Below are 27,429 nucleotides of genomic sequence, written 5' to 3'. Positions count from 1 at the left end.
TAGAGAGTTGCAAGTTTTGCATACAAAGAAATGCTATCTGTGAGATCTCAATGCTGGACACGGTGAAAGACCCCGGGGCGCCTGATTCCGAAATATTAAAGACACGTTGAGGGCAGACACCGGCCAAACATTCATTGAATCGACTGTTATTTCTTAAAATTCACATTCTGCGAAAGATAACATGTCAGATGAGTTATAACATTTAAAGAAAGTTTATGATATCACGGAGGTTACAAGCGCAAACGGCATTCGTACAAACATGTGGTTAACTCTGAAAGTTCAAAAAACAAGAAAAGTAAAAGAATGTGCTTTGTGTACAACGTATCTGTTTCTCTCCTATTTATTCGAGTTCTTTAGCTTCAAATTTCTGTGTGGTGTTCCATTTTGCTAATTCGGGGCTCCTACCAAACCTTTTGTCGAAGTCTTTATTGTATGTAGAGAAGAGGCTTTTATGTCTGCACTTCATCTACGCCTTGGGATCGCCGATCCTAGCAGCGAAATCTGAGCTGAACCCTACCCACGAAGAGTGCGACTCAACACTACCTGGAGCAATAATGCTCAGGTCTGAATCAGAGCCTTCATTAAGGTCCAGAATAGAAGAAGCTGAAGACATGGAAGGCGATGGCGGCTCATGGCGGTGAGTACTGAGCTCGGAGGCAGTATACAGAATGACTGGCGGTTGTTGGATTGACGGGACAGGAAAAGATGATGAGAAGTCGAGTGTGGGCAAAACAAACGACTGTGCAGGGTCCGGAACGGTCGTGTGAGGTTGCTCAAACTCGTTTATGCTGGCAAGGTCCTCTGAATCCATACTAGACAATACATCAGACATGCTGTCACTTAAATCTTCTTCTTCCTCGACTTCTTCGAGCGAACACCAGCCACTTCCACTCTCCCCTATGATACTGCGCACACGTGCCTTGTTCCAGCCTGCAAAAGTAATATTCAGGACTGTGCACTCTGACCCCGATTCCTCGGCAAGATCCCTGTGATGGCCATGAGCATACGCCGAGCACTCCACTCCTGGATCATCCCAGACGTGCGCTACATCAAGCCGCGCAAAGAGCGTGGAAACTCGAAGGGAGTGCGTATGATGCAGATGGTGCATCGCTGCAAGCTCTGGGATAGGCAGAAGTGGATGTCTTGACGACGGAGAATGCGATGTGGTGGAAATGCCCAAAGGTACTCGTGATGTTGGCGTTGGCGCAATAGGAATTAGGAGGTACGTGGTTACTTGTGGCAAAGACTCGGATACGATAGGGAAGTAGTGATTGAATTCGCTTTCATGAGACACGGGGGTCACGGAGTTGGCAACAGGCTCTGGGCTGAGAATGTTCTCATTCTTCGGCTTTAACATCTCCAAAGTCTTCTCAACACGCTTGACCTCCTTTCCTTTGCGGAATTTGCTCTTCTGTTCCTCTCTCGCCTTGATTTCCCATTCTGCCTCCCAGAGAGCACGACCAGCGACAGGGACGTTGTCGACAAGGTTTTGGAAGATAGGTCGGGCAGAGTGGAAGTTTCGTGCAGTTCCAAGACCGACATGAGTAATACTAGGGGGGATAGTCGGTGGACGAGGGAGATGAGGTGCGCCAAAGGGGCGAGATAGAGCGTGCCTGGCAGGGAGGGATAAATTGGCCTTGATTGAGTTCGAGCCAGGCCGCGAAAGCGTATGCAGGTGAGACGCATGTACGTGGAGATGCCCCGGGGCAGCAACAGATGAAGTGTGAGCGAGGCCTGGTGCCGTAAGATGGGCAAAGAAGCGAGAAACGAGGGAGCGGGAGTGAGTGAAAAGCCTTTGTGTTGCTGAAGCATTTGTAGCAGTCGCAGCAGCAGACGAGCCAGACGAAAGAAAGCTGAGTGCAGAACGGGGGATGGATGAAGGAATATGGATTGCGCGAGAGCTCGCAGGAGGACTGGTGTGCGGGTGTATGCGCACACCAACGCCCTTCTTGAGCGTGCGAGGGCCGTACGATGCGACTTGCATCGCGGCGAAGAGTGAATTTGTTCTTTGCTAACGCTGAGGACGACGATGAACACTAGCTGGTGGACGATGGCGACGACGAGCTCGTACTCGTCTTGACGGTTTTGGTTTGAGGAGCGCACAAGCAAAGAGGAGCAATTATAAATCGCGCCGTGCCGTGGACATGCGTATACCGTTCCCAGCGCGGAGTATGCCGATTCAGATACTCCTGCATTTCTTGCTCTTTCTCTCCATTCTCCAGTCCTTGAACTCTATCAGTTATCGCCGTTTCTTCAATCAAGTTCTTTACACTCCACGCAAACATTATCAATGTTAGCTATACCAAAATTCGTTCAATATCACGCCAGGAGTTGGCATGTGCATGCTTTGACCGTTGAACCAAACATCGTCTAGGCTATCATCTTCGCCCGAACTCAGACTAAAGGTCCAATAATCATTGAGAACGTTCGAGCGCCTGCTCTGGCGATCTCGTTTGAACCTGACATCCCGTTCTGTTCGCATTATTGCAAAGCCCGAAGTACCTTTATCTATGGAGATCCGAAAGCACTCAATCTGGCGTAGAACTTGCTTCATCTCACGAGCTATATGGCGTCTTCTTGCTAGTTTACTGTCCTGAACCCTTCAAATCGTTACTTCCTCGCTTACCTCGGCATCAGCACTCTCAACAAAAGCGTTCACCGATGCCTTTGGTAACCCTCACTACAAATGTCAAGGTATGCACGTATCTTATCTTTCTCATTTCTTCGCTCTCAAGTCACATCACCCTCCCTGACAGTTCGACTCGGAAGAGGCTACAAAAGCTTTCATATCCGAGTTCTCAAAGTTCTGCGCGACTACAATCGATAAACCCGAGAAGGCATTCACCGTCAATTTTATCTATAATCCCTACCTTACCATTGCGGGAACGTTCGACCCCGCAATCATGCTTAACGTCGTTAGTATTCGATCAGCTTTATCGTCGCTATGGCCGTACGGTTTCTGAAAAAAATTCATGTCTTCGTTTCACAGCTGAGCCTCTACAATACCAATCCGACTAACGTCCGGAAATGGAGCAAGGCATTTGCCGACTACTTCGAGGAGAAACTCGGAGTAACGTCTGACAGAGGTTATATGTACGTTAACATCCCCTTGCAACAGCCATTTATGACGGATGTGATTTATTGGTTTCTTTGACAGGGCATTCCAGGATCCAGGTCCAGCTTTTGTCGGGTAAGTAACGTGCTTCTTCATATTACCTCGTCAGCGAATGTTAACCAAACCTCCCCCATTCACAGAACCAGAGGAAGCACCATCGAAGTGCTCCTCGCTCAAGCTGCGCTGTAATGCATTTGCGAGATGTATCACCACATGTAGGAATGTAGTAGTTCACGGTCATAATATTAATAAATATACACGCACAATATTGTGGTTTTCAGCGACTTTGAACATCAAATAAACATCATCAAGAAGAAAACATCTGTCTTAGACTTGAATCCTGACCTGGATAGTACCGAGCCACTGTCAGGCCCAATTCAAGGGGTAAATAGATTCAGCCTGAGATTGATGATTCAGAGGCTCTAAGAGAAGAGAGGTTGCGCCACTGCATCTGGCGCTATTCTCAAAGACTATCATATTCTGTTCTTTTGTTCGTGCCTTCCTTCCGACTCAGTGCCAAAATTCCCAACCATTCTCTTCGCCCGAACTCAGGCTAGCAGCTCAATAATGAGAATATCCGATCGCCTACGACGCTGACGGTTTCGAGACTCTGAATCCGACACTGCGTTCTGTTTGGATTATAAAGCCCGAAAATATCTTTATCTACGGAGACCCGAAGGCACTCGATCTGGCGTAGAACCTCACTTGCTTCATCTCACGAACTACAACATTTTCTCACTAGCTTAGGTCCAGTTCGCTGTGCTGAACCCTTCAAATCGTCACTCCCTCACTCACATCAGTAGTATCGACACTCTCAGCAAAAGCGTTCACCGATGCCTTTGATCACCCTCACCACCAATGTCAAGGTATGCACCTTATCTTATCTTCCTCATCTCTTCAGTCTCAATTTACGTCATTCGACGCCCCCATCCTAGTTCGACTCGGAAGAAGCTACAAAAGCGTTCGTATCCGAGTTCTCAAAGTTCTGCGCGACCACAATCGACAAACCCGAGAAGGCTTTCAGCGTCAACTTTATCTATAACCCCCACCTTACCTTTGCGGGAACGTTCGACCCTGCGATCATGCTCAACGTCGTTAGTATCCGATCAGCCTTATCGTCGCTTTGTGCAGTGCAGTTTCTGACGCAGCATTCATGTCTTCGTTCCGCAGATGAGCCTCTACAATACCAATCCGACTAGCGTCCAGAAATGGAGCAAGGCGTTCGCCGACTACTTTGAGGAGAAACTCGGAGTAACGTCTGACAGAGGTTATATGTACGTTAACGTCCCCTTGCAATAGCCATCTTTGACGGATGTGATTTATCGCTTTCTTTGACAGGGCATTCCAGGATCCCGGTCCGGCTTTCATTGGGTAAGTAACGTGCTTATCCATATTGCCTCGTCATGAATATTTTCCCAACCTCCTCCAATACACAGAACCAGAGGAAGCACCGTCGAAGTGCTCCGCGCTCAAGCCGCTGCGCTGTAATGCATTTGTAGATGAATCGCCACATGTATGAATGTAGTAGTTCGTGATCACACATACGAACATCAAGTCAACACTATACTAAGAAGAAACGCCTATCTTAGACTTGAACCCTGACCTAGACAGTACCGAGTGATCATTGTCAGAGTCATCAGACTTCGACTTGCCATTGTCGCTCTCAAAGCTCCCAAACAGTTCATGATCACTTAAATCTCCAGATGTATCCTCTTCAAGGGCCTTATCACCGCTTGGAGGATTGACAAGGGTAGCTTGTGTTCCTGAAGGCCCCGGGGCATCTGAACGAGCGTGACTATGTTGGTGTTCAGGCTGAGGAGAACTAGGGCTGTTCTTGCTGAAAATCAAATATAAGTTAGCATGACAACATATGTTAGAATTAAGAGAAAGATGTACCCAGAATCGTCTTCCTGAAGATCATGACTTCTGTCATGGTCCCGTTCGTCCCCATCACTTTCAGGGTCGGAGGGACTGCTATCCCCTGTCCTTGCCCTTGCCATCCGCCTCCTCTTCTGAGCTCTCCTATCCAGATGATACCTAACCCTTTTATCACTACCAAGATGTATGTTGGCCTTGACATTCTCTTCAATAATATCATCGAACATCTCTCGGTTGTTCTTATACCTCTCACGCCAGGATAGGCTGGTATGACGAGTGGCCCAACTGTACCGGCGATGAGTTTCGCCCTAGTACCGAAAGGTCAGCGACGAGCAAAATGAGAAGCAAGATAGATACTCGCAAGCTTCACAAGGTAATCATATATATAATTGCCCATACGACCTCCAGCTTCTTTGTCCGGTATGTACATTGCAATGTAGCGACAAAGGTTCCGGTCCTCTTCTTCAGTGAATGCACGCCTCCTATGATTAACCACTTGAACAACCGTCCGAAAGTATGAAAAGATGACTCACACTCTTCCGCCCCCTGTAGGCCTCCCAGGCATGCTTTGCTTCATCGACTCCCTGTGTTCATATTTCCCATGCTTCAGACAGGCACCTACAAACTCCCCTCTTTCAATATACGTCGAGTGGTTCCTCCTATCCCAATAATAAACGAAACGCTGCTCCTGCAGATCAATCGAGGGACCGACAAGTATGGTATGCGCCTCGCGCTTCTTATCCGTCGTACGTCCACCATGGCGCTGTAGATAACAGAGATAAGATATATGAATTATTATTTGCACTGGCAGACATTTCCTAGTTTCACATACCTTGATATCCGCTTCAACCTTCCCTCTCTGTTTCACGCTCTTGTGGATGTAAAATACAACCGGCCTTCCATGCTGAACGAATATATCTTCACGAACCCCGTCACGGTGGTCGTCACTGCTGGCAAAATAGTCGGAGGATTCAGGCTCTTCCTGTTTCCGGTCCATGGGTACCAGTCGCGTCAAACCAGATCGAAGACGCGTGCACACGACTTATAAAGCGGAACGCTCGCAATATTCAAACGTTGACTCGGAACTGGCCACGCTTTCGAGAGCCGTTCACGTACAAACTGATTTCCGGTCACGTGCTCCGACGCGTCCGGTATTAAGCAAGAGGCTGACCGCACAAAAAAGAAACAGGCATGCGATACAAATACTGCAGCACAGATCCTCTTCCTCCAGCCCTCTACACCAAATGCCAGCTCACCTGCCTAGCAGCACACACAAGATCCCCCGCCACACTCATGGGACCTGCAAACTCAACCCCACACGGCTCGCATGTATACTTGTCCTCAATCTGGCACTCCTACTTTCGTACCGCTTCTTTCTGGCGCAACAACATGGTCGCCATACACACGTTATCGATGCGAGTCAGAGAGTTATACGCATTGAAGGGCGATGGCAGGCCGTACGATCTTCACTCGGATTACCCCCTCTTCCAGAGACTGTCACCATATCCACCCATAACCAAAAACAAACGGCACCTTCGTTCAATCAAAATATATTGCCTACGTACAGCCCTGCCCCCAAGAGGGCGTCAAGATTCGATCTCCGGAGAAAACGCTCAGAGGCAGAACTACAAAGAGCACGATGGCAGACATCTCCCACCCTTCATTTCTCCCCAGATGCTACGCAGGACCTAGCTGTCTCTATGGACGAAATAGCAAAATCTTTCAGAAACATCGCACTCGCTGAAAAGGAGATCGCGGGAGAAAGATTGAGGATGATGAGGCTGGAGCGTGGGCTGGGACATACACGATCAAGGAGATGGAGCTCAAGAGTAATAAAGAAATCAGAGGAAGGATAAAACAGTGGGGTCGGGGAACAAATCGACTAACACACGAAAATTAGACCCTGGGATCGGGCTTAATAGAATATCGCCAGACCACTCACTCTGCTGCACTCGACGTGAAGTAGAAAACGTTTGTCATGATCATCGCGTAGACAGAATGCATATTAATTGAGCAGTATTTTATTGACAGTGTGGGATGCTGGATCTGTAGATGATGCTCCTCTCTTCAGTCTGACGGCCCCTAAACTCATTCAGGTTCTTCTATGACAATCCCGCTCTCTCTTATACCAGCCCTCTTGTGCTTCTGCCAAGATACGAAATCATCCAACAGCGTCGGCCATGCCTAATGTGGACAGACATCAACATTCCACCAAGTACGCCACGCAATAACAGGCTACTTACTCCGTCCATCTCATATCCTTCCAAATGAATATCAACTGTTCGGCAAAATTCTAGCATCTACCATACATTCACTGTGAGCAGACGCAGCAAAACATTGATAGAAACATCACGCACCATGCTCCAAAGATCCTTATTGGCACCTTTGTAAGTACCCTTTTCCTGCGAGACAATTCCCGAATCAGAGGAAGTCCCGATTAACAAAATAGAAGCCAACATACATTCAAGAACTCTATGACCTCCGTTATAATCGGGTATTGTGGGGTAAGTAAGACAGACCAGAAAGCTATAGCAGTCTATAGATTCAGCCAGCGTCAGTGCCATTTCATTACTGAACGTGTTGAATAAACTAACCTCTATATCAATATTTCTTCCTTGTCTAACGGCCAAAACATAGTAAACACAATGCGTCTCCACAAAAGGCAAGTCAGACACTTACGGCGGTTTTGCAAGTGCAAAGCAAAATTGATACAGCTCCCCGAACGCCTTTTTCTTATCGCTTGCATAGTTGAAATAAAGTGTGCGATTGTAAGGTTCGCCTGCGGCACTACCTTTGCTTGTTCGCGAGTTCCGGTTACCTCCTGCCGTGACATTGCTAGCAGCACCACGTTTGCGGCCTTTCACAGGAGGTGGACCAGCCGCAGCGGTCTTGGCTGACGAAGGCAGAGTGAGGGGCGTCTTGCCAAGGAGGAGCAAGTCTTCAAGATCATACAATGCAAGTGATAGGACAGGTACAGAGGATATTCTGACGAAAGAGTAGTAATCAGTTGACTGTTCGTTGTGCCCTTGAACACTTCCGTGTAAAAAGATATTATAAGACGCTTACCTCAGTCTACTCAACCCGTTTACCCACTCGTCTTTCTTTATCCTACCCATCTCCCCCGCGCCAAGCTGCCACGCGAGTATGAGTGGCAATGCACCAGAGAGAGGAAGGTTAGCCTCATTACACAGAAGTTCAAAACCTTCAGGGCCTATATAGTCAGGAATCCCGTCGTCGGGAGTGGGAGACGAGGCTGATGCGAAGTGTGTGAAGAGAGTAAATATGTGGTCAGGGTTGTATTTTTCGGCAGATTTCTGCTATGCCAGCATCGTGGTAAGCATTTACAAACATTGGAACGTGCAGTTAATGGGAGGCTGCACGCAGAACATGACTCACGGAGGTGACAGAGAGATTCTGTGGCCGTGGCCCTTCTACGTCGGGGCTGTGGGCGGTGGGATTTGAATTAGATATGCAGCAGAATATGGAGGAGAGACGCATGAATGAGTGAGCTCGCAGAGCGAATGTGCGAAAGTAGAAGGAAAGAGGTGCGCTGCGGCCAAGGTTGTAGGACAAGAAAGGAAATGATGGAAGATGCAAGCAGAGCCACGAAACTACAGCCAGGCAGATGCCGGTCCTCTTGGCTGCAAGAGAAAGAAACGGGGACTCACTCGTCCGGTAGACACTGGGAAGTCCGAGCAGTGGTCGTCGTGACACCAGCCTGTAAGACGAAACAAACACAAAGAGAGAACTCGTCAATTCAGCCTTTTCGGGAGAATAACCGTGCGGATATTACGTCATCGTGACTGGGGTTGGATTTGCCGATAAATCACCGTGACCGTTGGGAGCGAGGGTTTGAGTGAGTGTGGTGAAGGAAAGCAAATTAGAATTATGGCTGTAACATACGTTGGTGGGCTTGTCTTGCTTCTACTGGACCCTGCTTTCGCAGATGTCGCTTTAGCCACTCTCGGTTTCTTGGCTGCCGAGGCTGAAGCTGTTTTAGCAGTCGTTCCATCATCTATGCTGGCGGCAGTGGTGGCAGTCGCACGTCCCGATGCTCGTGTTATCCTACTAGACGGTAGATCCCCAGCTGTAGTCTGCGTGTCATCGCGTTTGCGCTGGAAGGGATGCGTATTAGCGTTCGTGGAATGGGATGGGAGTGCTGGCAATACTTTTGGTGGCATTTGCGGTGGACGAGGTTAGGATGTGTTAGTGTGGTTCGAATACGGAGATGAGAATATTTACAACCAAGTCAAAGAGAGATTGCCAGGAAATTATCAGGGACAAAAAACGCGGAAAACTCGACCATTCCGTTACTTTTTACGCGCCTATATCACACGTCACGCGGATGTCACGCGACCCCTGAGTAGCCGTAACTGCCGGTCGGTCTTCAAGTTTTCTCCACGGCTCTCTTATCTGCCACCACGTCGCATAACATCTCACAATGGCCGGAGAGGTTTTCAATCCAAACCCTACCATCTTCTCTTCTTCAAAAACCTCTACGCGCAAGTCAAATTTCGAAACAGGCCGCTCTCTGTGGATCGATGCAGACGACTCAGCCGATGACTCAGATCTCGACGTCGAAGAGCCAATAGACAGGGACGAAATCTTTGGTGTGCAGTCACTTTCTACTCAGAGATATGATATCACTGCTGACTGCGTTGTCGCAACAGACCTCATTCGGTCGATCTCAGATCCAGAGCACCCGAACTCACTTGAAGAGCTGCGCGTAGTATCAGCACCGCAGATAGATGTAGGCGATAACCATGTAACAGTGGAATTTACTCCAACCGTACCGCACTGTGGAATGTCCACTTTGATCGGTATGTCCAAAACCCAACCTTTTTTATTTTCAATTGTGATAACAATGTACGTCAGGCCTTTCTATCCGTGTTCGACTCTTGCGCAGTCTGCCTCAACGCTATAAAGTAGACATCCGAGTCAAACCTGGATCACATCAAAGCGAAGATGCAGGTAAGTGTTGGCCCTTTCTCCTCGTAACAATCGTGATTTAGTAAATTTCTGCAGTAAACAAACAACTCAACGACAAGGAAAGGGTAGCAGCTGCGCTCGAGAACCCAACCCTCGTCGATACTCTCGAAAAGACTCTGGACAATGTCATGCTACGCGGAGAGCCCTTTCCCTAAATAAAAAAAAACATGGGTGATTTTTCATCCTCCATGTTCCCGTACATGTATCCTTAGGTCAAGCTTATTTAAACATTCACTGTATCCATCATCTATTCAGATATCTTTTAGCTGTCGTAGTGTCAGTGGATGGCTTACATGATCTGTCGTCCCGTCCATGGGAGAAAATAAAAAGTCATGCAATGACAAAGATAACATGAAAATGAAAACTGTTGCTACAGATGATTATGATGGTATAACGCTACAGATTTGCTGATGTGCTACAATGGATCCAGACGAGAGAAAGGAAACAGTAATGCGTGTCCAAGAACGAAGTTGAAAACGCGAAATCCTAAATCGAAGAAAGGGTATCAGGCGAAATGCAAATGCTCGCCTCTCAATCATCCAATAAAAAATCCCAGTTGATAGCCGTCTCTGGTGCCTTCTTTGTACACCCGAACATCCGCTTCCATGTCTCCTTCTTCGCATTCTCTGGCGCACCCGTATGTGTGTCCCACATACGGAAAGTGACCGTTCCCGCCGTTCCCACCACTATTTCATCCCCACCCCACTCCTCATACATCTCCTCATTCAGATGTACGTTTCCAAGCATCCGGTTCACGAATCCCGCAGAGAACGAAGCTTTGCCGGTATGGCGGATGTGTCCATTGAAGTCAGACGGAACCCAGATGGTCACGTTGGAATAAGATGCATGTACTTCAAGATAAAACCGCGCCCGAGGGACTGTGCGGCACTGTTAAAACCGAGGTGAGGATGAGCATAAATGGTTTTGGGCGTCGAAGACAGGGCTGTGACTCACCACTTTGAGTTTTATTGGTGCGTTGCCCCCGCTGATGGACATACTCAGTCGGTGGTCTATTGGTTGGAGTCGTGCGCGATAATGTGGCAGGTTGAGCGACAAGTCTATAGGGCGGTGGCTTTCCAAGTCGAAATCCCATTCCTCCCCAGCTTGATAGTGTATTTTACGTGTCCCGGTGGGTTCAGTGTTCTACATAAACCTAGTGTGAGTTACCAACTGACCGAGAGCTGAGCATAAATGCATACCAGACATAATTCGTGTTTTCCAAGTGATGATGAGCTCTGAGTCATGTTCAAATTAGCATCCTTTGTCTGATCCAACGAGTCGATATGCTAACCTCTGCCGACATTGAACAAAGACTAGCCATGGTTCTACCAATGTCACAGGTACAAAGATTATGATATCGAAGATGTAAAGAGGCTCGAAAGGATGAACGAAATGAGAAGCAAGAAAACGAATAGCGCGTCCCTTTGAAAAGTATAGGCACGCTGCCATTTCTCACATACCGGCTTTATGTATGCGAAAAGCACTGTTGCCAGGTATCGTGCTTCTAATTCCCTTGTCCCGATTTGGGCATGCTTGTATTTGAGAACAAAAGAGCGATCAGACGCTGGATGTCCTATTTGGGACTGCGAACAAAGGAATGGGTCAATGCAAGCCGCAATTCCTCTCCGCTGAACAATAACGTTGCGGTTTCTTGTTCCTGCTTCTAGACGATTCAAAGACCTCAGAGGATGTCGTGAGTGGGGACGTCATTCGGTACTTTCACCGCTTCCTGAGACGATCAATCGCTAGGCATTTCAGTCAGTAACTGATATCATTATGGCTTATTACGAGTCTAGACTAAAATGAATGATGCTGGTAGTAATACAAGGATGTATCAGATGAGGCTATGATGAATCGTACTGAATCAGGAGTCGTCGTGGAAATAGCGTGAAAAAGTAACTAAATCTTCCTCAAGATGATTCGGCGCAAGCGTCCCATTCCCGTCCATTCAGGTCTACCGCTGTCTTCGTCCATCAATTGCAGATCTATTTTTCCCACCGCATGAATATATATCTCGTCGTCGTCCTCTGTCGGTCTACCCTCGAATCTGATCAAGCCCTGGCGCACGCGCTTGTAGAACGTAGGCGCGCACCGCATTCGGTCTTTTGTCTCAGCGTCACGGTATCCTACGATGGATATCACTCCCCGGAACAAAGGTGGCAGTTTGAGGCTAACGCCTGAGCTGCATGCTACGACGTATAGTCGGAAAAAGTGGTTCTCCGCACCGGAAAGTCGATACTGCATAAGTCAGTACGAAAAGGTCCGCCAAATTCAGTCGTTACATTGTCATCCTGTAGTGTAAAAATTGACTCACGACTTCGACATTTACAGACCCGGTACCACTAGACAGCCAAGCGACCGACTTGGCAAATGGAGGTGCCTCGTGGGGGAAAGGAGAAAGCAGAAGAAGTCTAGCATGAATACACTCTTTCGGTACGGCTTTTTGAAGTGTCATATGGCTTTCCAATACGGCTTCTTGCTTGAAAGGTAAAAATTGTCCGGTCACTTTTACGACCTCCTGAGTCTTGGACTAGGTGAGAAAAGATAAGTCAACGTCCTAACAAGGATAGGAAGCAACAAACCTCTTGTATGTTGGCTTCCGGTCCGATGCTGAAATGGCTAAGGATCTACGAATTGGTGCTGCATTGTAGCGGTCCAAAAAAATACAAAGACCATGTAATACTCACCGAGAATCTCTTAGAAGTCCTGCCCATTTGGAAAGAAATCAATGATATCCTTGTACAACATTTCAACCGCTGATTATATACTGGCTGGTGGTCAGTCAAAGCGGAAGAAAGGTATAGAACAGGAGACAAAGCAAGTGAGCCACTGTTGGCGGTCAACATGATAGCATAGGACCACATATCGTTTCAGACATGATGAGCCTGCTAATAATCCACACCGATCTTTTCGTCTGTTGTCCGTCAGGGATGATTTCTCGCACAATGGGATCATGAGAAACTCCCCAACACGTGTATAACGCGATGGTCGCGTGTGATGTGCTCAAGACAAAGGGATTGCCACTCGCATCAAAACATGTCGACAATTCACTATAGCCGATAAAGATACCACCAGCAACGGATCACAAGTAAGTTCAAAAACCAAGAATGCACACCGGTGAATATGAAGAAAAAACTCATCTGCTTGGCATCAGAGCTATGTTTATCTCTCGATAAAGAACCTGCAATGCAACAAACGAGTAGGGACGAGTTCGAAAGTAGGCACCGATGTTACTCCATTCGTGGATGAGTCGTGTAGGAGAAGTGTGATCGAAGTGCCTGAAAAAGAGACACCTAGGGGAAAGCGCAACGCATAGAATCTCAGTCGTGTCATGCTGTATATGAGTGAAGAGCCCGAAGCGTACCTCAGACATACAAGCGTGGAACAAGTCATTTCAACTTCAGAGATCCAACGATAAGAGCGAGTGCTAAACAATTAGATAGAGAAACCACAGAAAAGGAACTGCGGAGAAAACGTGACATGGGATACTAAGGTATCACTATAAGGAATGTCCTGTAACGGGTACTATGGGAGATGTGAATTGGATGATCATTATGAATACTCAAAATCTCTGCATGAAGACGACAGTATATGACAGTATGTTTATATCTTGAGGGCTTCCTCTTCTTCGGAGTCCAACACGAGCACAGTCTCGCTGTTTTCACTTCCGGATTCCTGTACAGGCGATACAGCTTTTGGCTTTGGATTTTTAGACTTCCTGGCTTGCTCTGTCAAACGTGCGAATTCGTCCTTGTTTTGTGCCTATTAAGCTCGTTAGTCAAACATAAATGCAAGCATGAGCAAATATCTAAACTTGATAAGCTTCAGTATCATCGACTACAGCTTTTCTGCCTTTCATATTGTCTTCCCATTTCTTCAACTCTACCCGAAGTTCTGATAGAGTCTTCCGGCTTTTCTCGGATTTGTCAAGGTTGGCGTTGTATATCATGACCCATCTTTGCCAACTGATTAAACCCCTATTACAACAAGCCTAGCATTCGGAACGCACCTCTCATGTCTCGCAATCCAGGTAACTCTGTCACCACTGGTAGGTAACTTGTTTTCCACCAGTAATTCCTTTAGAGCCTTGTCTTTGATAACGTGGTATGTCACTTTCGGAAGCCTATCTGCATTCTCGTCTGAGCCAAGCCTATACGCATAAAGGAAGAGTATTTTAGCTTTTGCACCACGTCCGAAAGGAAATAAAAATAACTCGCCCGTTCTTCTCCCTGCCCTTGCCCTTGTTGTTGTTTCCTCCACCAAGTATTTTGGACCATTGTCCTTTCTGTTCCGAACGACGTTCGCCGTTAGTTGGCGTGGATGCCGAGGATGGGTTTAGGCAGACGTCCACATACTATTGATAGCGTTGAAATCGACTTGTTTCCTACACACGGGGCACTTCACTTTGGAAACGGCTAGAATACATGAGCTTGAACCAAGTAATCAGCTCTAGAGTCATTAATTTACCTGAATCAGTGTCCAGTTCCTCTTCTCTAGGGTCTGATGACGGTTCGAGACGCAATTCCGAACGAGCCCTACTTTTGACCTTCTTCTTTACATGCTTTGTGGGTGATGGAGAAGAGTCAAGTGCTTCGCTGGATCTATTCGTATCATTGAAAGAGGGTCCCGCAACACAAACAATGTCTGTGGACGAGCTCCCGTCCGAGTTTGACCTCTGTCTCCGCTTTCTCGATTTTGGTGCTGGAGTTGTGCGCTTGGTTGGGGTCTGGTTCATGGCACGGTTCGATTTCGAGCGAGATATACGTGCTTGATGTTCTCTTGCAAGCTGCAGTACAATAGGTCTAGCCGCCACGACTCCAAATAAGAATTACCCTAAAAGAAAATGCGAGGTATGTCCCTACCTTGCTATTTCCCATGCACGCACCATCTCCTCCACAGTGATATTGGTTCTAAAGTGTCCTTCATTTGCAGCCTTGCGGCACGTCGGACATTCCTCCTCCTTGGTAATGTGCTGTCGAATGCACTGAATAGTGAACGCACACTATGTGAGAAAATGCACTTTATAAATGTGTATACGACGGAATACACACCAGCGAGCAAAAACAATGACCACACAAAAGAGTGATGGGGGCATCATATAACTCCCCACAAATTGCACATCGATAAGTTGTGTCAAGCTGTCGCAGACCCGGCAAAGCTGATGGAGGGGGGAAATCGCTAGGATCAGGGACGTCGGTCGCTAGAAGAGCGTCTACATTGTTGGTAGGCATTAAATTTGATATTTGTACCTTTCTGAGGGGGTTATACACTTGAGATTTTTGAAACTTTACGACTTACTCGTGTGCGTCTTGTTAATGTCTCGCTGTCTGCAATGGAGACGCGTAAAGTAGCAAGTGTGACGGGAACGTGATGGAAACGTGACGAACGCGTCCCTTCGTCACGGGATTAATGTTGACTCGCGAGCTAATCAAGTCTTTCTTATACTGTACAGATAGTCTGGGCAACAATTCTAAAAGGAAAAAAAATGGTATGGTATCGACGTCCATGTCCATCAGATGTTACATTAGTGTTATACAACAATACACTAGAAATACACAAGCCTAAATAACCATACAACCTATACAGACCCTTCAAAATCGTACTGCTCTCTCCCATAGTCCGACGATGTAACGTTACGTAACAGCGGATCGAGTGAAGCAAGCTCGTCCTTAATGCTGTTCCTTGCAAACGCATCTAATTCCTTCAATAGTGCTGCAGTAATTTTCTAAACCCAGAACATAAAGTTATATGCCATCGGGAAAAACCGCGTCTGCCAGTACACACCTTGAATTTCGAATCAGCTTTGAGCACCATGTCCCCTAGAGCGGGCGTCCAGCTAGGAGGGGGACTACCCAACGCTCCTCCATACGCGCCGTGGTGTGGCACTTGTCCATTTGCTATCCCCCATAAAGTACCATCGGCATCTTCGGCGGCTGGCTTTGGCTCCGCACCTGGGAAAAGATATGAAACGCCAGGATGTGGAGCGAGGAGTCCAAGAGGTCCCATCATATGTTGGCCGGAATGAGGAAATGGAGAGGGCCCTAGTATGCGAGATATCTTGTTGTATACTTCAGATAGTACATCGAGCAGTGATAGTAACGTCTGATGGTAGTCAAGAGGGAATGGCTAAGGGGAGAAACATCAACGTCACAGGAATGAATGCAGATAAATGCGTACACACTATATGGGGAGATACAAGATACGTTGCTTCAGATGCATCTGTGTAGGGAATGGTATATTCTGCAAAGCCGCCAGCAGCTTGTCGTTTTGCACTCTTCGATTTGAATAGACGCTGTAAATATTTATGTTAGATAAATCACGACGTTATCATTAAAAATCGCACAATTTTTGGTTTGTCTGGCTCTTCCTTTGCTTGATCATATTCGCTCATTGTGTTCAGGACCCCACGGAGAAAGTCTGAAGCTTGAGGGATTTCGAGTAGATTCGATAATGACATAGCAAGAGTAGCAAATCGGTAAGTCCTATTGCCTGTTGACCTTAGAGGTTCCATACAGACAAGTAAGAAAATAACATACCGTTTCCTCATCGCAAAGTTGCTGAAGACCTTATCTAATTCTGAGCGAGACATCATGATGGTGTGAAACCAATGACTTCGACTGCGAGCAGAGTATTGAAAAAAAATTTGTTTCTTGATGGGAAACGATACACGCACCCCTCGTGGACGTTACGCATGTATGTCAAGGTGATAATTCTCTTCTGAACCAGATCTCGGAGGTACTCGACAGATGTGCCCTGTGCGAGTACAGGAGTCCCAGCCACTAACGTAGCAGTGGAAGACATAGAGTCTGACTGCATCGATTGCACATCCCACTCCCGCCCACTCGGTGTACTCGCTGTTGTCGGGGTCTGTACTGGGTTATGCGGTATAGCAGAAGTGGAGGGTCCTGATGGTATAGGACCAGCTGACGAGGATGCTTGACTTGAGGGCGACTTGAACGACGACAAGAGGTTCTGCGCTGAAGACTTTCTGCGCATAGTCGGACGTGGATTTTCGACCAGAGTGGGCGCCATGGGTAAGGCTGACGCTGCGAAGCTAGCTGCCATGTTTTATTTATCGAGGTGAGAAATCAGAAAGAGTTCAAACACGCGAGTTACGCGATCCCGGCATCCCAAAAAAGTCAATCGTCTCAAAATCACATCTTACAGCTTTTTCTTGCCGCGGCGGTGCAGTCCATCATTATCTTTTCAGCTATCTTTTCAACGTTCTCTGCTTTTCTTCGCCTCTCCCTCTGACCTGATCTTACCATGGCCGACATCAACACTATCTCGAAGCAGTTTACAGATTTCTACTATCAAACGTTTGATACTGGCCGTGCTGGGCTGCAGAGTCTCTATGTCCGTGTTACGGTCTATCCGATCTCCAATCTACGCGCTCTAATCGTATTTCATATTCGCAGCGCAACGAATCGATGTTGACATGGGAGGGAGTCCCAGTACAGGGTGTTAACGATATCGTTGAGAAACTCACGGTTAGCCCACCGCGATCAGGATATCGAGCACTGATGTAAACCGCATCTCTTTAGAGCCTGCCATTCGAAAAAGTTGTGCACAAGGTCATGACACTGGATGCTCAACCCTCATCGCCGACAGTGGCAAGTCTGATAGTCAGTGTAACGGGACTCTTGGTGGTGCGTTTATTGTTCACCAATCCATGAATGAACCCCCTTTACCAGTAACAATAACAGGTCGACGACAGCCCAAACCCGTTACAGTATAGTCAAGTCTTTCAGTTGATTCCCGATGGTGGCAGCTATTACGTGTATGCCTTGCATAATCTGCTTGTACGCACAGAGTACTGACCTCAGCTACTACAGATTGAATGATATTTTCCGATTGAACTATGGGGCATAAACGAAGCGTGTTTGGCTATCCGCTACTACATCATAGATAAACTCATTGTAACAGAGGGGCTTATAATGTGAACGAGATTGTATTTGATCCATTGATCGATAGACATGAGTGGTAGGCCGCAGATATAACCTAACAACAGTATCATAGAGCCTAGAGGAAAGCGCAAGAAAACCGACCAGCCCATTATCTAGGCAGACAACATAACAAAAAGTATGTAAAGGGTATTATAGTAGTATTCGATGCACGTCAAGAATATAATCAAAGCGTAGTGTCCAAAACCGACTACTAAGCAGATTACCCTAGACACCAGCGACGATCCTGAAAATTTCATAAAAATAAGCATTCGTTCCCAGCTCTACTACTAAAGAAGCACTTACTCCTCTGCCTTATTGAGCGCACTGACCATGCCAATGACCTCTTTCCTTCTGTTGACAACGTACTCACTCTCCTTCAATAGCTCGTCAAGGACTTCGGGCTTGTACAACTCTTGCAGGAGCTCGCGCTGGAGATCTTCCTTGGAGTGATTGACTAGAGTTAGCGTAATGGCTTTGGGAACCATGTCGATCATTTCTCGCTTAACAATGTTAAAGTACGAGTGAATAAGAAGCTCTAGAAGAAGATTAGGTTCATGCACTAAAAGGGGCCAGCGATGACTTACTGATGACTTCTGTTTCCATGGTCTCGCGTTCACTGAGCGCAGACTGTGGGCGAATTATAGCAGGTGGCTATACGAATATCATGAGTTTCCGTCAAACGTATTTTATAATTTGAAAAACTTACAGACTCCATAGTAGCCACACCTTTCTTTTGCGATGGCGTCGTCTTCTTCGCAGTGAAGAAAGATCCAAAGAAGCTTGGCTCTTCCTTTTTCGATTCTACATCAAGGTCTCTGCCGCCGTTGATTTGCCCAGGAGCAAGCTTTCCAGATTTAGGGTCAATAGTAGGTGGTGGTGGCTTGCTGGCATTGATGCGATCTTGCACGATGGCCATTGCCTGAGAAGTATGTTAGTTATATCTCGATATGAAACAAGAATCCGATTTGCCTTGTGACCATTCAAGAAGTCAGGATGCGTAGTGTTAACATAACATGCTTGCATGCTGAAGCCGACTTGTCAATACTGCAATAACCTTATAAGACACTATCGCATCACTTACGCAACCATGTCCGTGACAAGTTTAGTCGTTGGGTTCATTGACTGCTTGAAGAAGTTGACAACAACGGAGTTGAAGCGTTCCCTCAAAGCTGGATATCGTCGGAATGCTTGCTATAAGGGGATGGGGTTATTAATGTATGCAGGAATCGAGAAGCCACACGCACGATTTTCGTCAAAATTTGACCCAGAATTCTGATCAATTCATCATAAACTAGTTGACAACACTTCAAACTAGGTTCTTCCAGCCGTTTGATTTGTTGTTTCACGATAACTTCGAAAGCTTGTGTACCAACAAATACCGAAGGAGTTGACCCCTGAAGAGCACCAAGTTATTTGAATACCATTGACAGACGACATGAAGTCATAACTTACTGAAGAATTGTACAATATGGTTCGGATATCACCTTCCTTTACTTGGTCAAAAGGATCGATCGACTTGACACCATTGTTGAACAGCTCGTGGAACACAAAGCTGATCCGTGCACCACCTGACAACTCGTTCAACGACAGGTCATTTGTATTACCATCAATGACGGTCCGGAACTCGTTCGTGAACTCCGTGATGACAGACAGCACGACATTGCCGCCACTGGCATCGCCCATTGCTCCACCGAGGGACTGCAATTCTGCACTATATTTCTGCAATTGTTGTGTAATGCGCGCCTTGATGTCTGGCAACGTTGCGCGAATGTGCTGCATAAGGATCTATAGTGGCAAATATTAGTACAAAAATAGATATCGAAGCATATACAAGCCGCTAACCATATTCAATTTACGAGCAAGGAAAGGTGTACCGCAGTATTGAGCCTTACCCTTATACGAGGGATGATTCTCGAAAAAGCTGCGCTCAGCATCCAGTGCTAAACTGATTGATTTAGAAGAGTCGATATCGCGTTGACCACGATTAACTACGGGGACGTAGCCTAGACGTAGAGGGATGATGCGACCAGCGAGAATATCCACTACGTCTGTCCCTCGGTCCCTTATCTATCGTTTGAGCTAGAGGGACGATAAAATCAAACAAAAAGACTTACATTAAGTCTACTTTGGTCAGAACACCAATCGTCCTCGTTCCTTCTGGGTCCACTTCTCTTGCCAGCTTGAGACCATCAGAATTCGCCAAATCCATGTTAGCAGGTGTTACAGCGAGAATGATACATGCGGGCCGCGATATAAATTTGAGAAGCATGTCTTTGATTTGTTTCTCGATATCCTTTGGCTGATCTCCGACAGGTACTTTTGTCAGTCCCGGAAGATCAACCAAAGTGAGAGTTAGGACATTGGGGGAAAAGACACGAAGATTAATGGGTTGTGGTGAGATGCCAGCATTCCGTCCGGTCTTAGCTTCAGTATCACGGACAATCTCTGCACGAATCTTATTGAAATCGTAGAACTTTTCCCCGGGAAGATGCAAGAATTCTCCCCACTCGTTTTCATTCGCTGCTTTGTCCGATGATGAGTCGGTTTGAGCAGCTGTGTAAAGAGTTAGAAGAGAGAACGTCAACCTTTGATGAATAGGAAACGTACGAGTTGAAGATCCATTAGGCTGAGGGGCGGTTGCAGGCCTGTTGATGAGCTGCAGTACTAACGGTCGTCGTGTCACAATACCAGTACCACGAGGCAGGAAGTCTCGTCCGACAATGTTCTTTAATGTAATGGATGGACGCATATGAGCATGAGAATCTGATGGATGAACGAAGCATACAGTCGCACCTCGAGCACACTACTCTTTCCACTACTCTGGCTTCCCACTACACAAATCTGTGGAAGGTCTATCTGTGAAGCTGAGGATCCAACTGCAGTAAAGACATCTTGGAGTTTGTTGATGACGGACACTATTTCGTGACCAAGGCCTGTCGACATCTTCTATACAGCACACTCGTTTAAAAGAAAGAGGTAAGAATGGGGTACAAAACGCAGGGAGTGCTGTATATACGCAAGCGAGCGTGCTGCGTTCGGTGTGGCAAAAACATGCTTTGCCGCTGCGTACAGCCGTAGCCACCCGACCAAACTTGGCCAAAGTCCACAGTCTTGACTGCGACAACGTGGAACGACGTGCGCAACTGTGTAAAGTTATGGACTGAAGGTATACCGGCGCAGTACTACACGGCGCATCATATGATTCATACGTATTCCTCAGACAGTCCACGTCGCCCACCGTTGTCTTTGAAATCCGACACGTATTCTCGCATTCAACATCTTATCTTATCAGTATTGTCGAGGTCCGTCTCTCGAGCTGTTACTCTCATATAGCATACATCAAGTCACCGAGCCACGGCATGAGGCCTTACAGTCTTCTATGGTACAGCCTACCATACAGCTACTGGAGGTAGCTGGCAGCGCGAGCCTCTTGATTTCGAAAAGCTCTTTCTCTATTGGTCTTGCTACAAACAGTGGGGGGGATTCACGTCGTGATGCGCATCTCAGTGATTCCCGACAGACGTGGCTCATGATGAAGGAGAAAACGAATCTCTGTTTAGCTCGACATTGACCGGCCCGGTGGTGTGCTCGCGTCCAAAGGGATGAGACGCACTATCAGGTGACCCTATTCTGCTCCGATTAGGGTCACCTGGGATTTGGGAACATAAAACTTAAAATGTTCTCCTGCTACTAGTTCTTCTTGCTGGCATCACATTTACACCTGGTCTGCGACTGCCATCATGATCGCGCTGTTACTGGTAGCTCCCTGCTTATTTCTCGGTGTCAGCTACGCGCAATTCACTTACCCTGCACAACTATACTCGCCCCTCATTCAACAAAAGATCCTCAAGGTCGCTCAATCTGAGCCCAACCCGGCTCAATATCCTCAGTACACAGACAGAGTGGAAGGAATCTGGCAATACTTCGCACCAGACACTTGGACAACAGGGTTCTTCCCGGCTACTTTGTATGAGCTTAATACTCGTGCGCAGTTATGTGGTCTTCGCAATCAGCCAGACTGGGTCACCATGGCACGTCAGTGGAGCGCAGCTGAGGTCCCCCTGGAGCAGAATTCGACTGTTGGACATGACGTCGGCTTCTTAAGCTTTCCGTTTGTGCATGAGCTCGCAATGTGCGTTTTGTGTACTTGTGAAGCTGCTTCTTATTTATGTTGGGGCACAGTGACCCTTCAAATCAATCAGCCATTGAAGCTGTCAATCAATTTGCAACTGCTCTGGCTGCACGTTTCAACCCTGTAGTTGGTTGTACTCGTAGCTGGGATACAGCTGACCCAACTGACTTTGAGGTATGCTCTAGTCCACTCTTCTGAACACTCGAATAACACTTTTCTATCTGTAAGGTCATTATCGACAACATGATGAATCTTGAAGTGAGTCATTCTGTGCTAAAGGTCGTTCGACTCTAATTTCAGGCATATAGGTGTTATTTGTCTCTGAATCACTTACTAATAACCACACTCTACGTGATATTGCTATATCTCATGCAAACAAAACGATGGAGAATCATGTCCGTCCGGATGGTATGCATCTCCACTACTTACATAGCCTGTACGACGAACTAACGAATCCACGCTACCTCCAGGTTCTTCATTTCACGTCGTTGAATATAATGCTACCACTGGAGATGTAATATGGCGAGGAACAGCTCAAGGTTATGCTAACAATAGGTAGCTTTGTCCCGAAAGCTTGAAAGAGCTATATATTAACGGCGATTCACAGCACTTGGACCCGCGGGCAAGCCTGGGGCGTATATGGATTTGCCAACAGTATGTTGCTGGCTACTTGGTCTATTCGATAATGCCATCCTCAGTATTTTCTCACCAGTGTTCAATCACACGGGAGATATGAATTATCTCGAGACCTCACGCAGGATGGCGACCTATTTCTTAAACAACTTGCCTGAAAATGGTATCACGCCTTGGTACCTTTCTTTTCTATAGTGACCGGCGCAAAAGCTAACTGTACATGAATATCGCAGGGATTTCGACGCTCCTCTGGTACCTCCTCGGCCTGCGGACTCTTCTGCAGCAGCCATCGTAGCGACTGGGCTACTTCTATTATCAAGACAAGAAGCATCACTGAAACCTTCCAATACAACAGGAGCTGATCTATGGGCCAGCGCAGCGCTGAAGGTGCGCTCATGCTAGTCACCCTATAATCTAGCTGATTAGAAGACTCGGGATAGATCCTCTCCGACACGACTAATTTAGCCTGGCAGCCAGCGTGGCAAAGCTTACTTGCCAATGGTACTGTTAATAACCACTACCCCTCTGCGAACAATCTCACCGGCATAGTATACGGTAAGCTAAAATTGATTAGATCAAATACTATTTATTCCCTCAAAGCGCGTGTGTTTAGGCGACTACTATTATATCAAGGCTGGAAACGATCTAGTTACGATGGGCCTGTCAAGCTGTTGATGCTCGGAACCCATCAGCCACTTATCTATATTTCTGGCCGGTCGGTCAATAGCCCCTGATGGCACAGTTGCAAAACTTCCTGTTATATAGTGTACCATTGCAGCGTAGTTTAGATTTCGGTCTACTGCGCCTATCGTATCAACTAACTTTGGAGAAAGATGAGAAAAATATAGACCTGGGACCCCGTCATGAATCTATTTTCGAGATATCATGCCATCTTTAGGCGCAGCTTTGGTCTAATTGCAATCCAGCAGCAACAGTTTCACTGATAGTAACATTCCAGTGGCTTGTTACAGCCGCCAGCTGGTTTCTAATCGCCTGATATTCATATTCAAGTTCATATCCGCTCCTCAGTTTTCGTTGAAGGCACAGTTTTTCAAATCACTTTTGCGGTGAAGAAAGATCTCACATTGATCTGTTGGGTGATATCTTGAATGCACTGCTCTGCCTGCCATTGTTGTGTCAAAACCACTGTGGTGCTGTGAGTGCTTCAAAGAACTTTTCGCTAGATACATTGTCTTCGAATAATTGAAGGTATCACGCCACACACAGGCCATGCTAGAATTGGAATAGGCTGTGATTTGCAAACTCGGCGCCATGTAGTTGCGGTCTTCGCCACTTCGTTTGTCCATAGAAATGACGGAATTGGAAGGCACATGGCAAGTGTCGTCAGGGGCCGAACTGCGCATGCTGTATGCGCTCCCTCCTTGCTTGCAAACACTCATAAGCACCACTTCTCGCTTGCCGTTTGTTTAGTCCCCCTTCTTTCCTTTCCCCACATTGTTAGTATAAACATTATATTCAACTCGTCATGACCAGCTGGAAGGACGGAATTTTGTTGAAGGTATGTTTCAGAATACATTTTAGAGGATATTTGTCGACATCATGCTCTTTCTTGTAGGTCGTCAATGTCGTGGTGTACTTCCTCTTCTTAGGGTCGAACATCTATACAATTGCCGCTCCTAACGATATCTACTACACCGGAAAAGAGACCTACATCACTCCTGCTCCTTGGGCTTTCCTCATCTGGTGTGTTTTACCTCTCCTCGACAAAGGAAAATATGTTAAAAGAGGGGTTTCAGGACTTTGATTCATCTGCTTTTGCTTGGGACAGTCATCTACCAGTTCACCGCTAGTGGCAAGAAGGTCATCATCGACGGCATTTCATGGCGTTTCCCTCTTCTGGGCATCCTGAACGCCATCTACGTCAACCTTTGGGCTACGCACCATTACGTCATCGGTGAGTATTCGAACACCGTTGGAGCAATGCGGTGTGCTCAACAGTGGGTTTCACAGCATTCATCTTGGCGCTGTTCGTCAGTTCCGCAGTGACTGTAAGCCGTGTTATGAATAGCATGTTCCTCGTCTTCTAATTCACAGCTACACAGCACATTTACTACATCGTCAAGAAGCATCACGCGCCCTCCACCACTGGTGACGAGATTTTCGTTCACCTTCCGTTCTCGCTTTACCATGGTTGGACTACTGTGCTGGTTGTTTTGACTGCATTCGAGGCATTCGGTGTAAACGCCCTCCACGAGCGCGCCGGCGTCTGGACCAAAGTCTTCGTCTTCCTTGGACTGTGCGTAATACGATCAGGATATCATGAGTGCTAACTTTCTTACGCCTATACCTCTTACAGTTTCTTCCTGGAAGGCACCGCAGCTACCTATGCGTTCTCTTCTCCCGAGGGTGATCTTCCTGCATCCATTGCCATCCTCTGGTCCCTTTGGGCAATTTTTGCGCATCAGACCCGCTCGGGCTTCGTCCACTGGTCTTCGCTTGCCTTTGCCATTCTTGCAGCTCTCTGGACCCTCAAGGCCCTTTACAGCTTGGTCACCAAATGGCGTGGCGGTGGTATTATGCTCGAAGACGAAGAGCGTGCACCACTGATCGGCGGTCGCTAAATGCAGCAAAACAAAAAAAAGGTTGTCTTTGCTACTTTGAAGTTTGATTCTCGAAAGCTTTGGTTTCTTGCATGATGTTTATGTTTCTATTGCTCCTTGTAACGTTTATGTACTCTGGTCGTGGAGTCGAAGACAATTATTCCAGGCTGTAATCTGTCTATAGTCACTGGGTGAATCTTGCAAGTCAATCATGCGAAAGTCGACATCTGATATTACGAGATAGCTGCGGAGGTTGTCAAGGCAGTATTACTAAGATGGCCGACACAGCCTCGTCATCCCCGCCTTTGTGACGCCACAATCACCTTTGAGGTAGTAGATATTCCCGCTAAGATCACAACTGCTCAAACTGCAATACAGCATTTCCATCCAACGATTCAGAGGATCGCAACCGTCACAAACTCTTGACACATCAATACAAGAGAGAAATGTAGCCCCGAGCAGGCAATATCTACACGGCTGACCTGCGAGACGAGCGTGAGAATGACCGGGTAAACCGACTTAACACCCCACTGCTCCCAATCAACATGTACAAGAAAGACGAATTAAACCCCAGGTGCGTGAATGAAATGCGCAGGTCATATAGCTCCCAGACCAATGAAGTGTTCTTGACCAGCAGGTGTATCGGGCAAGTTGTTATGAACGACGTGCACACTCAAGCAAGACGGGCGCTTCGGACGGATCATGCCTTGATTGTGGAAGGAGAAAGGAACCTAAGAATTAAGGTTCTGATTGTTATCAAGGGCGGAGCTTGAATTCACATCAGTATATAAAGGCCACAGGTCGTGACTTGCTGGGTCTTGTCTTTCCGCCCCCTTCGCCGTATTTTTCTCACGCCCTTAAAAGGCTGTGTTCTGTAGCCCCTCCAAACTTCTTATCCAATCAGAAAATGTCCTTCGCCTTGCCCGCTCGTCAAGTGACTTTTGGTAGAACACATGTCCCCCCGCAGCAGCAGCAATACCAACAACCACAGTATCAACAACCACAACAATTACAGCAGCCAGGGGTCCAGTCTAGCCATGGATTAGCCTTGCCAGGGTCGAATACATATCTTCCTGGCCCATCTAATCTCGCTCTGCCGGGACCAGGGCCATCCCCGCTATCGCAGTCACATTCACCATCGCAATCCCCGACGGCCACGCAGTCGCAGACTCTGATCAATGGCTCTCAACCCAACGCCGTCGCTGGCCCGTCGACTCCAGTCGCTACTCCTGTTGCAGCTACACCAGTGCCGCTTACTCTTGAGCAGCAACATATCACAGCAGTTGAGGGTATTGTTCCGACATTGCAGAACATTGTCGCTACGGTCAACCTCGATTGTCGGCTTGACCTGAAGACTATTGCGTTACACGCTCGTAATGCGGAATATAATCCCAAGGTTGGCATTATTTGATTTATTATGTGCGTGCATGTCGAGCTTCTCGCTTCGTCACTGCACAGCGTTTCGCGGCCGTCATCATGCGTATCCGTGATCCCAAGACGACTGCACTCATCTTTGCTTCGGGCAAGATGGTAGTCACCGGTGCAAAATCGGAAGACGACTCGCGGCTGGCATCGCGAAAATATGCACGTATAGTGCAGAAGCTCGGTTTCGACGCGAAGTTCTCCGAGTTCAAGATTCAGAATATCGTTGGTAGCTGTGATGTCAAATTCCCCATACGATTGGAGGGATTGGCGTACAGTCACGGGCAGTTCAGTAGTTACGAACCAGAGGTACATATATTTTACTACAGCTGACGTTTGAAGCTAATGATATTTTCTTCGCAGCTGTTTCCAGGTCTTATTTATCGCATGATTAAGCCCAAAGTGGTGCTACTTATTTTCGTGTCGGGGAAGATTGTGCTTACCGGTGCAAAGGTAAAGCTATTACCTTTTCTGCGATATCGACGTTTCTTCCGGGAGACGTCGGGTTAGTGGAGTCGGTTCAGTCCATCTGCTAACTGTCATCTTCCCGACTTAGGTCAGGGAAGAGATCTACACTGCGTTCAATACCATCTACACGGTGTTGTGCGAGTTCAGGAAGCCCTGACCACATCATACCTCCATCTTCATTTCTCTGATTCTAAGGGGTTCCACACCGCCGGTCGACGTCCTCAATGCACATAATGCGCATTCGAGATGTGGACTGGTTGTTCGGTGATGGTTCAAGAGTTTAGA

General features: G+C 47.1%; 15 protein-coding genes across 15 annotated transcripts; 8 read left to right on the top strand and 7 right to left on the bottom strand.

The window, feature by feature from the left end:
* Positions 1-133: 133 nt before the first annotated feature.
* SERLADRAFT_474682 (uncharacterized protein) lies at positions 134-2,092 on the bottom strand (the record flags this gene model as incomplete). The annotated part of the gene is made up of 1 exon (XM_007321524.1): positions 134-2,092. One exon carries the CDS (start codon positions 1,982-1,984, stop codon positions 467-469), a length of 1,518 nt encoding a protein of 505 aa, XP_007321586.1.
* Positions 2,093-2,535: 443 nt separating this feature from the next.
* SERLADRAFT_397185 (uncharacterized protein) lies at positions 2,536-3,311 on the top strand (the record flags this gene model as incomplete). The annotated part of the gene is made up of 5 exons (XM_007321523.1): positions 2,536-2,694; positions 2,757-2,915; positions 2,990-3,093; positions 3,158-3,190; positions 3,256-3,311. 5 exons carry the CDS (start codon positions 2,662-2,664, stop codon positions 3,302-3,304), a joined length of 378 nt encoding a protein of 125 aa, XP_007321585.1.
* Positions 3,312-3,559: 248 nt separating this feature from the next.
* On the top strand, positions 3,560-4,897 carry SERLADRAFT_474679 (uncharacterized protein; the record flags this gene model as incomplete). Its single annotated transcript, XM_007321522.1, has 5 exons — positions 3,560-3,981; positions 4,051-4,209; positions 4,286-4,389; positions 4,454-4,486; positions 4,552-4,897. 5 exons carry the CDS (start codon positions 3,949-3,951, stop codon positions 4,601-4,603), a joined length of 381 nt encoding a protein of 126 aa, XP_007321584.1.
* Positions 4,898-5,205: 308 nt separating this feature from the next.
* Positions 5,206-6,038, bottom strand: SERLADRAFT_397178 (uncharacterized protein; the record flags this gene model as incomplete). The annotated part of the gene is made up of 4 exons (XM_007321521.1): positions 5,206-5,301; positions 5,355-5,475; positions 5,527-5,756; positions 5,826-6,038. Coding segments are annotated over 3 exons (413 nt in total), but the record flags the coding sequence as incomplete, so codon positions are not given.
* A 199-nt stretch (positions 6,039-6,237) lies between these two features.
* SERLADRAFT_441029 (uncharacterized protein) lies at positions 6,238-6,849 on the top strand (the record flags this gene model as incomplete). The annotated part of the gene is made up of 1 exon (XM_007321520.1): positions 6,238-6,849. One exon carries the CDS (start codon positions 6,238-6,240, stop codon positions 6,847-6,849), a length of 612 nt encoding a protein of 203 aa, XP_007321582.1.
* A 2,585-nt stretch (positions 6,850-9,434) lies between these two features.
* Positions 9,435-10,137, top strand: SERLADRAFT_372430 (uncharacterized protein; the record flags this gene model as incomplete). The annotated part of the gene is made up of 4 exons (XM_007321519.1): positions 9,435-9,603; positions 9,664-9,813; positions 9,869-9,964; positions 10,019-10,137. The coding sequence occupies 4 exons, from the start codon at positions 9,435-9,437 to the stop codon at positions 10,135-10,137; spliced, it is 534 nt and encodes a 177-aa protein (XP_007321581.1).
* A 21-nt stretch (positions 10,138-10,158) lies between these two features.
* Positions 10,159-11,455, bottom strand: SERLADRAFT_474665 (uncharacterized protein; the record flags this gene model as incomplete). Its single annotated transcript, XM_007321518.1, is given in 5 exon segments — positions 10,159-10,870; positions 10,937-11,125; positions 11,182-11,217; positions 11,274-11,376; positions 11,396-11,455. 4 exon segments carry the CDS (start codon positions 11,301-11,303, stop codon positions 10,514-10,516), a joined length of 612 nt encoding a protein of 203 aa, XP_007321580.1.
* Positions 11,456-11,737: 282 nt separating this feature from the next.
* On the bottom strand, positions 11,738-13,020 carry SERLADRAFT_451794 (uncharacterized protein; the record flags this gene model as incomplete). The annotated part of the gene is made up of 4 exons (XM_007321517.1): positions 11,738-12,220; positions 12,297-12,512; positions 12,565-12,609; positions 12,670-13,020. The coding sequence occupies 4 exons, from the start codon at positions 12,844-12,846 to the stop codon at positions 11,882-11,884; spliced, it is 777 nt and encodes a 258-aa protein (XP_007321579.1).
* A 565-nt stretch (positions 13,021-13,585) lies between these two features.
* SERLADRAFT_441024 (uncharacterized protein) lies at positions 13,586-15,213 on the bottom strand (the record flags this gene model as incomplete). Its single annotated transcript, XM_007321516.1, has 8 exons — positions 13,586-13,744; positions 13,797-13,938; positions 13,992-14,121; positions 14,196-14,267; positions 14,338-14,397; positions 14,450-14,768; positions 14,868-14,954; positions 15,034-15,213. 8 exons carry the CDS (start codon positions 15,211-15,213, stop codon positions 13,586-13,588), a joined length of 1,149 nt encoding a protein of 382 aa, XP_007321578.1.
* Positions 15,214-15,448: 235 nt separating this feature from the next.
* Positions 15,449-17,090, bottom strand: SERLADRAFT_474660 (uncharacterized protein; the record flags this gene model as incomplete). The annotated part of the gene is made up of 6 exons (XM_007321515.1): positions 15,449-15,707; positions 15,767-16,108; positions 16,164-16,274; positions 16,326-16,464; positions 16,519-16,599; positions 16,656-17,090. 6 exons carry the CDS (start codon positions 17,045-17,047, stop codon positions 15,561-15,563), a joined length of 1,212 nt encoding a protein of 403 aa, XP_007321577.1.
* A 71-nt stretch (positions 17,091-17,161) lies between these two features.
* SERLADRAFT_397162 (uncharacterized protein) lies at positions 17,162-17,947 on the top strand (the record flags this gene model as incomplete). Its single annotated transcript, XM_007321514.1, has 5 exons — positions 17,162-17,338; positions 17,401-17,472; positions 17,527-17,631; positions 17,689-17,753; positions 17,809-17,947. The coding sequence occupies 5 exons, from the start codon at positions 17,249-17,251 to the stop codon at positions 17,852-17,854; spliced, it is 378 nt and encodes a 125-aa protein (XP_007321576.1).
* On the bottom strand, positions 17,915-20,956 carry SERLADRAFT_451791 (uncharacterized protein; the record flags this gene model as incomplete). The annotated part of the gene is made up of 11 exons (XM_007321513.1): positions 17,915-18,172; positions 18,232-18,463; positions 18,513-18,579; positions 18,635-18,847; positions 18,898-18,952; positions 19,010-19,119; positions 19,173-19,322; positions 19,381-19,713; positions 19,771-19,990; positions 20,043-20,653; positions 20,722-20,956. 11 exons carry the CDS (start codon positions 20,869-20,871, stop codon positions 18,154-18,156), a joined length of 2,160 nt encoding a protein of 719 aa, XP_007321575.1.
* Positions 20,957-21,527: 571 nt separating this feature from the next.
* SERLADRAFT_474648 (glycoside hydrolase family 88 protein) lies at positions 21,528-23,537 on the top strand (the record flags this gene model as incomplete). The annotated part of the gene is made up of 10 exons (XM_007321512.1): positions 21,528-22,060; positions 22,111-22,234; positions 22,289-22,318; positions 22,369-22,468; positions 22,531-22,615; positions 22,668-22,714; positions 22,773-22,869; positions 22,927-23,080; positions 23,134-23,248; positions 23,307-23,537. 10 exons carry the CDS (start codon positions 21,669-21,671, stop codon positions 23,366-23,368), a joined length of 1,206 nt encoding a protein of 401 aa, XP_007321574.1.
* Positions 23,538-24,062: 525 nt separating this feature from the next.
* Positions 24,063-25,475, top strand: SERLADRAFT_474643 (uncharacterized protein; the record flags this gene model as incomplete). The annotated part of the gene is made up of 6 exons (XM_007321511.1): positions 24,063-24,212; positions 24,270-24,397; positions 24,451-24,608; positions 24,665-24,702; positions 24,757-24,950; positions 25,011-25,475. The coding sequence occupies 6 exons, from the start codon at positions 24,180-24,182 to the stop codon at positions 25,273-25,275; spliced, it is 816 nt and encodes a 271-aa protein (XP_007321573.1).
* Positions 25,476-26,161: 686 nt separating this feature from the next.
* Positions 26,162-27,301, top strand: SERLADRAFT_410307 (uncharacterized protein; the record flags this gene model as incomplete). Its single annotated transcript, XM_007321510.1, has 4 exons — positions 26,162-26,650; positions 26,713-26,985; positions 27,040-27,129; positions 27,233-27,301. The coding sequence occupies 4 exons, from the start codon at positions 26,162-26,164 to the stop codon at positions 27,299-27,301; spliced, it is 921 nt and encodes a 306-aa protein (XP_007321572.1).
* Positions 27,302-27,429: the final 128 nt, after the last annotated feature.

Source organism: Serpula lacrymans, assembly GCF_000218685.1.
Source record: "Serpula lacrymans var. lacrymans S7.9 unplaced genomic scaffold SERLAscaffold_11, whole genome shotgun sequence".
Lineage (NCBI taxonomy): Eukaryota > Fungi > Basidiomycota > Agaricomycetes > Boletales > Serpulaceae > Serpula > Serpula lacrymans.
This window is presented reverse-complemented; position numbering and strand designations above follow the sequence as displayed.